This window comes from Squalius cephalus (genome assembly GCF_949319135.1).
Source record: "Squalius cephalus genome assembly, chromosome: 14".
NCBI lineage: Eukaryota > Metazoa > Chordata > Actinopteri > Cypriniformes > Leuciscidae > Squalius > Squalius cephalus.
This window is the reverse complement of record NC_137135.1, coordinates 3261387-3271286: the sequence shown is the minus strand read 5'-3', so window position 1 is coordinate 3271286 and position 9900 is coordinate 3261387. Positions and strand designations below refer to the sequence as shown.

Sequence of the window (9900 nt, the reverse complement as noted above, 5' to 3'; positions counted from 1 at the left end):
ATCTCACATATTTTGTAGTAAATTTAAAAGTAGCGCATTACTTTACTAGTTACTTAAAGTAATCCGATTACATAATTACTCAAGTTACTAATAATTTGTTACTCCCAACACTGGTCATTATAGTTACTATAAATTATGCATAATTATATGCAACTAACCCTATACTATAACATGTAGTAATTTATTACTCCATACGTAAATGTATAATTACACTAAGATGAAGTGTGAAAATAATTTATAATAAACTGCAATATTCCATAACAAAATACAAGAATTGGCAACAGTGCTCACTTTTTCTTCAGAAATGAAGAATCTTAGTAATCTTCAGAGATTAATGTGTTCCCGGCAGGTTTGATATGACTGAATACGAGGCTGTTTTTCCAGAGGTATCATCAGGGATGAGGTCTAACTGTAGTCTAATGTGTTACAATCAAGTTTCCAGTTTCAAATGTGTAACGTATACAAAAACCACAAGTCAAATTAAATACATAAAATATTTATTTGTACAAAATGCTTATGTCGGTAAAAAATAATAAAATGCTACATATGAGTACAAGGAGAGACATAAATACAAAGGTGTTCCTGGTCCAATGACAAACGAATCGTTCATAAGGCTTTTGGTGTTCAGAACTGTATATACAACGTACATCTGTCCGTGTACATTAACACAATTACTGTACAAACATCTTACCAACAAAGGCATGTTCATAATAGTTTGCATAAATGACTGATATGAGCATATACTGAACAGTTTGCGAATACAGCCGGTGTATTTTGTCGAGACTACCAACAAAGGTGTGTACTAAAAACATGAGCGGACTAACACATCTTAAGGGGAAATGCTGGAAATCCACTATACAAATGAAAGAAAAAGAAAAAGTATAAAGATTAAAAACACTTCACTGTTTTCTGTTTCTTTAGGGCTCAACATAACAGTTGTTGATGTGTTTGAACGGCACCAACTTCAGTTCACCAGAGTGAACCAAAGCACAGGACTAAAACAAGAATCGTCAGGATGATACAGATCGCAGATCATTTTAAAGTCACCTGTACCTTTACCCAATCACAAACTCAAAGAAGAAAAGATAATCAACTGATCTGCAAAAGAGAGCATCATTTCCTTCTGAATTTCAGTATTACATTAGCCTCCCCCAATTATTATTTTTTTCAATTAGAAAGTAACAGTAAGTATCAAAACAGTTTGATCAAAATGCATTGACATAATCTGCCATCTCACACATTAGGAACAACACACATGTAAAGAGACATTGCAAGTGCTCATGCGTACGCTTTGTGCAACGTATCAAAACTCAGAATTAAATAAGCCGGGTATTGAAACATGTAAGTGCAAGCCGATGTGAAAATGAAATCGTTCAGTGGGAATCAATCCCCACCACGCTTGAATCTGGTGAGTGTATCGGAGACTAGAGCACCATGATGCCGTTAGTGTGAAGAATACACTGCACAGAATATGTTCCAGTCATACTCAGAAGACTTTTGCTGATGTTTTCAGTGTCAGAAACACAAGGCTGTTCTGTGATGAAGATGAAGAGGATGATGAGCATCGGTCATAACCAGGTGTGGTCGGATGAGGAGTAACTGTGGTCCACTCCAGTGTGAGACGAGACCAGACCGTCACACTCCAGGGTCCACACCATACTCTCCACATCTATCTCAACGTCCTCTGCAAACACACACCAGATCACAGTTACACACTACAACAGGCTATAGATGCACTTTATGATGGATAGATGCACTTTTATCATGAATAGATGAACTTTTATGACGGACGGATGCACTTTTATGATGGATGGATGCACTTTTATGATGGATAGATGCACTTTTATGATGGATAGATGCACTTTTATGATGATAGATGCACTTTTATGATGGATTGATGCACTTTATGATGATAGATGCACTTTATGATGATAGATGCACTTTTATGATGATAGATGCACTTTTATGATGGATAGATGCACTTTTATCATGGACAGATGCACTTTTATGATGGATAGATGCACTTTTATCATGGACAGATGCACTTTTATGATGGACAGATGCACTTTTATGATGATAGATGCACTTTATGATGGACAGATGCACTTTTATGATGGATAGATGCACTTTTATGATGATAGATGCACTTTTATGATGGACAGATGCACTTTTATGATGGATAGATGCACTTTTATGATGGATAGATGCACTTTATGATGATAGATGCACTTTTATGATGGATAGATGCACTTTATGATGATAGATGCACTTTTATGATGATAGATGCACTTTTATGATGGACAGATGCACTTTTATGATGGATAGATGCACTTTTATGATGGATAGATGCACTTTTATGATGGAGAGATGGACTTTTATGATGGACAGATGCACTTTTATGATGGATAGATGCACTTTATGATGATAGATGCACTTTTATGATGATAGATGCACTTTTATGATGATAGATGCACTTTTATGATGGACAGATGCACTTTTATGATGAATAGATGCACTTTTATGATGGATAGATGCACTTTTATGATGGAGAGATGGACTTTTATGATGGACAGATGCACTTTTATGATGGATAGATGCACTTTATGATGATAGATGCACTTTTATGATGATAGATGCACTTTTATGATGGACAGATGCACTTTTATGATGAATAGATGCACTTTTATGATGGATAGATGCACTTTTATGATGGAGAGATGGACTTTTATGATGGACAGATGCACTTTTATGATGGACAGATGCACTTTAATGATGATAGATGCACTTTTATCATGGATAGATGCACTTTTATAATGGATAGATGCACTTTTATGATGATAGATGCACTTTTATGATGGATAGATGCACTTTTATGATGGAGATGCACTTTTATGATGGATAGATGCACTTTTATGATGATAGATGCACTTTTATGATGGATAGATGCACTTTTATCATGGACAGATGCACTTTTATGATGATAGATGCACTTTTATGATGGATAGATGCACTTTTATGATGATAGATGCACTTTTATGATGATAGATGCACTTTTATGATGGACAGATGCACTTTTATGATGGATGGATGCACTTTTATGATGGATGGATGCACTTTTATGATGGATGGATGCACTTTTATGATGGATAGATGCACTTTTATGATGGACAGATGCACTTTTATGATGGATGGATGCACTTTTATGATGGATGGATGCACTTTTATGATGGATAGATGCACTTTTATGATGATAGATGCACTTTTATCATGGACAGATGCACTTTTATGATGGATAGATGCACTTTTATGATGGACAGATGCACTTATGATGGACAGATGCACTTTTATGATGGATAGATGCACTTTTATGATGGACAGATGCACTTTTATGATGGACAGATGCACTTTTATGATGGATAGATGCACTTTTATGATGGACAGATGCACTTATGATGGATAGATGCACTTTTATGATGGACAGATGCACTTATGATGGATAGATGCACTTTAATGATGATAGATGCACGTTTATGATGGACAGATGCACTTTTATGATGGACAGATGCACGTTTATGATGGACAGATGCACTTTTATGATGGACAGATGCACTTTTATGATGGATAGATGCACTTTTATGATGATAGATGGACTTTTATGATGGACAGATGCACTTTTATGATGGACAGATGCACTTTTATGATGGACAGATGCACTTTTATGATGGATAGATGCACTTTTATGATGGACAGATGCACTTTTATGATGGATAGATGCACTTTTATGATGGATAGATGCACTTTTATGATGGATAGATGCACTTTTATGATGGACAGATGCACTTTTATGATGGATAGATGCACTTTTATGATGGATTGATGCACTTTTATGATGGATTGATGCACTTTTATGATGGATAGATGCACTTTTATGATGGACAGATGCACTTTTATGATGGATAGATAACTACTCCTTTACATCAGCATCCCTGAATAAACATGTGACCCTGAAAGCTCATGTATGACCCTAGTGAGGAGCACTGAGCTGTGAGGTGTGTGTGCGTCACCTCTCTCCGAGTCGGATCTCTCCGAGGACACGGTGGAGCCCAGGCTGTCGTTCCTCATGCGCTCGGATCCGCCCTGCAGCTTCTCCAGCCGCGTGCGTAACTCTCTCTGCTCCCAGCGCAGACGGCCCTTCAGCAGCTCCGAGCGCTCGTCCTGCTCCTGCAGCTTCTGCACACACACACACACACACACACGCTCAGACCTCTGCGGCTCAATAAACCAGGATCTCTCTAATCCATCAATCAGGTCTAAAACCATTTAGAGCTAATGGTCTGTTGCTTGTTATAACTATATATTTGTTTATTATGGTTTGCCAGATATCATGTGAGAGACGCATGACTGCCATTAGGGCACATCAGGTACAGTAACTTGCTTTGCTTTATTAATTTATGTGGTGTTTTTAATGTGCTTTAAGACAAACCATGTGTAACTTCATAAGTCGACACCATTGCTGAGTATTTCCTCCTTAAAACTGCAGTGAACCAAAGACAGTCTCAAAAACACGCTTTGAAATCGCTGGTGTTTCTGACGTCACAAACTACCTTGTAACCAATCAGATCAACGTGTGATCGTCAACCAGTGGATCTCTGAGCTGAGTGAGTGAGTGGAGGCGGGGCTCATTTGCATATTCATAGAACCGCGCATACTAAATGAGGAAAGGGTGTCGAGTTACATTCAAGATATTTTAAGGCATGAAGACATTTTCTCAAGGAAAAAACGTTTAAATATGTAATTTTGGTGATCAAAGATGAGTTTTAAGGGATTAAATGATTGATACAGGAGGACTTTAAGGCAGTGGCTAAACAAGTGATATTTACACACTGAAAGTAGCAGTTTAAATAGTAATAAGATGCCATTTATACTATGAGGTGCAAATAGTATCTGCCACTAAGTGTATTGTAGTACATTACAAAACAGTATGCAACACCATATTTAGTTAATATAATTATTGAAATCATAAATGGATGCCGCCTTATTAGGACATTACTTGTCCTTGTCCTTAAAGACGTTCCCTACATCTACACATTAAACACTTTATTCTCATCATTAAATACCCGTTTGGTGCTTTATTTCCACTTATTGAATATTTTATCACGTTTATTTAAAATAAGCACCTCTCTGAGCTGATATGTGATGGGAGAAGGCATGTGCTGCTGTTATCAGACAGGTTTCTTCTGTCCTCTTATCTGCTCCACCAGACACCGGGGTGTTTGCTCTCGGTGTGGATGAACACTGCTAGCTTAGCTCTCTCTGTTGCTCATGTGCATTAGTTGCTGCTCCAGCATGCTCAACAAGATCCACTCCTCTAAAAGTCACTAAATTGTATTAAAATGTATGATTTATTTCACTATTCATGGTCATTTATGCACTTAAAGCTATGTGGAAATAAATGTGATATCTCTGTGAGTGATTGCGATACTAGAGTATAAATTTTGCGTAAGAAATATAATTATTTGCTGTCAGATATGTATATCTTCTCACTCTAAAACATTAAAAACTAGACCACAACAACATTAATGTTTCTGACAACATGCCATTCTGGAATTGAATAATGAATTCACTGTTTTGTTTGATACTTTCCTGACCATATTTATTTATTCCAGTGATCTAGTTGTCTTTATTCTTTTGCCTTTGTTTTAAACTGCAGTTTAAAACAAATTACGTTTATGCAAAGATGATAAACTCCCGTGTCATTTATTCATGTTCTCCATTTGAAAACATTAGACTGTCAATTTATTTTGCATATTATTGCTGCTGCTGTCAAATAAAAATGGATTAAAAACATGTGATATGATACGAAGAAGGAAAAGTAAAACATTAAATAAATATTGGTTCTCTGACGTACAAATAATCAGCGAGGCGGATTAGCTGAGGTGACGCTAACAGGCAAATGGCTAGTAGTGACATCAGCGGAAATCCACCTGTCACTCAAGTGGCCACGCCCTTAATTATGCAGAACTTTAAGGCTTAATATAATTTAAACGGATGAGTTATTAAAAATATTCACCCCCTCAGTTTTCATGAAGGGCAAAATTAGCATTATAGACCAAAACCACTTTTTTCTCCAGGCGGTACACATGTTTTTCTCTGCTGTAAAGTTGGGCACTTTAACATGGGGGTTTATGGGACTGACTCTCTTCTGCAGCCGGCCTCTAGTGGCCAGAGGATGAACTGCAGGTTAAGTCACTTCCGTGTTGGACTGAAGAGAGAGAGGTTCAGCTGTTGTCAGTGTGTGGGTGAACCGGCTCACCTTGATGTGCAGCTGGGCTTGTCTGAGCAGGTTGAGGGTTGTGTTCCTCGCAGAGTCAGAGGACAGAGGAACCTGCTCCTTCAGCTGGTCCAGGCAGTGTCTCAGCTGAGCTCTCCTACACACACACACACACACACACACACACATTAACACACATACACCTGTAATCGTCACACAGCTCTGATACTCAGTGTTTGAGCACTCCAGACCCGAGTAGGAATGCAACAACTAATCGATAACAAATCGATAATGAAAATAATCGACAATGACAATTGCGTGCTCTTCTGCCAGTCGCATCAAATCACAGCACTGAATAACGCATTTCTGTGGACACAATGCATGTAGAAACAGTGCTGGAAACAGCGTGAGCTCATGCGGGACGGGTGCGGGATCCAAGCTGACCAAAACACGAGAACGCTTTATTTAAGCTTCATCATCATCATCATCATCATCTTTTTTATTTAATGCCATGTCAGCAATCAGAGCTATCTTCATGGCAAAAATTCAATTACAAAAACACAAATATCATATAAATACAATAAAAACAGAACAAAGATAACCAGCAAGTCATATTATACAATATATTTTTTTAAGTTAACATTTGATAAAAAAAATCCAAAACCTTTTCAGGAATAATCTCATTAAAAATGTCCTTAACTGAAATAACTTCATAAAAAAACTTGTGTTACGTCCAGGACAATCTAATAAAATATGTTTGACAGTTAAAGGAGTCCTACAAAACATACATAATGTTGGGTCTTCTTCACCTTTAAGTCAAACTTGTGTCTAGTCTAGATCAAGTCTAGTTTTAAAATTGAGAAAAGTCCTGGTTTTAATTTTCCGGATGAGTCGCATACAACTTCTTACTCTTGCACATATGCCACTCTTCTTGCCACTTATGTAAAATACATCTGTTAATAATCGGTCTGATATCTGAGGGAGGAATTTGACATTCATTCATTTCCTCATTAAGAGCTTCCTCGGCCGCTGCATCAGCTTGCTCATTTCCTGCAAGTCCAACATGTATGTAAGCTTCAAGCTAATGCATGAGCGTGAGGATTAGCACTGAGAGGAGACTGTAAAGGGTTAACTGCGGGTAACTGAACCTAAATGTAAGACGTTTCTAACATTTACAGGATAAAGAAAAGACAGTAACAGGAGTGGATGTGTAAGAACATTCCTCTTATCTGTGAACACTGAGTTTGTGTTTTTATTTATTATCTTTATTATTATCTTGATTTTTAATGTAGGGATTTAAACTTTATAGCTCTTTTGCACATAGCATAGATATAGATATATTCACTGTTTTTTGTATTCACTGTCATACTAAATGTTTTCATAGCGTTCAGTTGGCACATTAGTTTGAAGGACAGCTTTGACCAGGATGTGGAGAAGTGTGTTTTGACCAAAAAAAAAAGAAGAAGAAAAAAAAAAAAAAGCGATTAATCAAAGAAATAATCGGCCAACTAATCAATTATCAAAATAATCATTAGTTTCAACAGCACCAGTGTAATAAGAGTAGAGCTTGGTCACCTGTGTTTCTCCAGCTCGTTGTGAACAGACCTGAAACAGAAACAAACAGCTTTATTTTGCCATAATAGTTGTTCATATTAAGGATATCAGCCATTTATTTTCATAGGATTTGTGCAATTACTATTAACCTTTGATAACCCCAAAAATAAACATTTTTGTTTATAATGTTTATAAATGTTACTGGTAGTCACTGTATGAAGAATTATTGGGTATAATATGTCACAGTTTACTTTATTTATCTCTCCTCACTTACAGAAATGAACTATAGTGTCCTGCACACACTAGTGAAACAATATCACACATTATATCTGGTGTCTGAATAATGTTTTGGTTTGACTGTATATGTGCACTTGCTGTGTTTTGTAGTGTAATAGTGTGAGTAATGTGTTCACTTTTAAAATCATAAAGTAAAGAAGTTGATTATCCCAATGCACTTAATTAACCAAAAAATGAAGTGTATGCACTCGAGTCCACTGTCACAGCTTTAATTACATATCAGGCTCTAATGAACCTCGTATACTAGACTTTTTTTAGGTGAACTATCGCTTTACGCAGTCTAAGAGGAAGCAACTATTATCATATATTTGCATAAAAACAGCAAAAGTGAAGGATCGGAATACAATAAAATTAAATATATATATTTTTTTGTAATTGTACAATACTATAGCAATGGCCAAAGGAGCAGGGCATCATGTGTGTGTGTGTGTGCACCGTCCACTCACCTGCTGTTCCCGGGAGAAAGGCTCTTTGTCTTCTGCTTTCTTCTCTTATCTGAATCTCCTTTACTGTAGAAGGGAAGCACTGAGGCATAGCCGTGCTCAGCCTCTGAAATATACAACACATAACATGAGCCCAGCATACTTCCTTTCATGCAAGATCCTCACACACAAGCTTCAGATGAGTCATTTCAGACAAGTGCACTGACATCGGACATCTAAAACCAGTGAGAGTCTGCTGTACGAGACAGAGAGAGCGATCTGCTGTGTGTCAGCATCTCATCAAATCAGCTGTGTGTGTGTGTGTGTGTGAGAGAGCGCTTTCTGATTTTGGCGCCATCGAACTACTTGACATATTTTTGAAATCAACGCGTTCCATTCTGCGAACTGTATCCGTTATTCGTGACGCGTGTGTTGCTACACTGTAACTCGCGCTAGAGCGAGCGCAGCGCTGCTACATTTCAAATCTGTGACGATTTCGCGCCTTATTGTGTACAATACAGAACTGAAATGTAGGTCACAAGAGCCAAACACAATAATATCAGCAATAAAAGCGCTTTTTACCACTCTACAAACACACAAAATAATCATGTGCAACGAAGAAAACACTCCCAACACCTACACGAAGAATTAATTAGTGCAAATATTACCGAAGGTGAATAAAAACAAACAGCAGCAGACTGTCCGAAACGGCTTCGGTTTCAATGCAAACAGCCCGAGAAGGAAATAACGACTGATACCTCTTTCCTTCCGCTCCAGATACTCCGCTGCCTGCAGGAGCACTTGGATGTTGCACGTATTTACCTCCATTTCTGAGTCCGACAAACAATGTTATTTTGAAAGCGCCGAGAGCGACACGGATCTATTGATCTACAGTGGAGAGTTCGGCTGATCCAGCGAGCCACGTCATAACGCGTCATGACGCGTCACGCCCTCTTCCACGCTCGCGCGACCGCTCCCTCCTCACACAAAAACAACTAGTGTTTACGCTTATCTTCATCAAATAAAGCCGATGGCAGATTACACTAGAGATTATGGGCAAATATTATTCACCACACACTCGTGAAGTGAACTCAAACTACTGAAACTGATCGATCAAAGCACAGAAATGAGGACTTTTATTTTGACACGCGTTTTCGACGCTCTTCAGAACCGTAGACTGTGAAGTCTAGATTACAACCTCGCAAAAACAGGCATACAGTCGCATATAACTGCTAACATAACACTTTACAATAAGGTTAATTAGTTACCATTAGTTACCTTAGTTAACATGAACTAAGAATGAACAATACTTCTACAGCATTTATTAATCTTAGTTCATATTAATTTCAACATTCA

The 9900-nt window shown here is 37.6% G+C and overlaps 1 protein-coding gene across 1 annotated transcript; it reads right to left on the bottom strand.

Annotated features, from left to right (window-relative positions):
• Positions 1-1070: 1070 nt before the first annotated feature.
• On the bottom strand, positions 1071-9651 carry mxd3 (MAX dimerization protein 3). Its single transcript, XM_079893368.1, has 6 exons — positions 9303-9651; positions 8569-8671; positions 7847-7876; positions 6314-6428; positions 4065-4230; positions 1071-1684 (listed from the first exon to the last, which is right to left on the bottom strand). Exons 1-6 carry the CDS (start codon positions 9370-9372, stop codon positions 1569-1571), a joined length of 600 nt encoding a protein of 199 aa, XP_079749494.1. The 5' UTR covers positions 9373-9651; the 3' UTR covers positions 1071-1568.
• Positions 9652-9900: the final 249 nt, after the last annotated feature.

Bases quoted from the DNA above. Each gene is read 5' to 3' on its own strand.
- mxd3 (XM_079893368.1), bottom strand. From the start codon at position 9,372: ATGGAGGTAAATACGTGCAACATCCAAGTGCTCCTGCAGGCAGCGGAG. The intron at 4,231-6,313 runs GTGAGCCGGTTC...GTGTGTGTGCAG, and splicing joins AAGCCCAGCTGCACATCAAG to AAGCTGCAGGAGCAGGACGA. The intron at 1,685-4,064 runs GTGACGCACACA...GTGTGTTTGCAG, and splicing joins GAGATCCGACTCGGAGAGAG to AGGACGTTGAGATAGATGTG.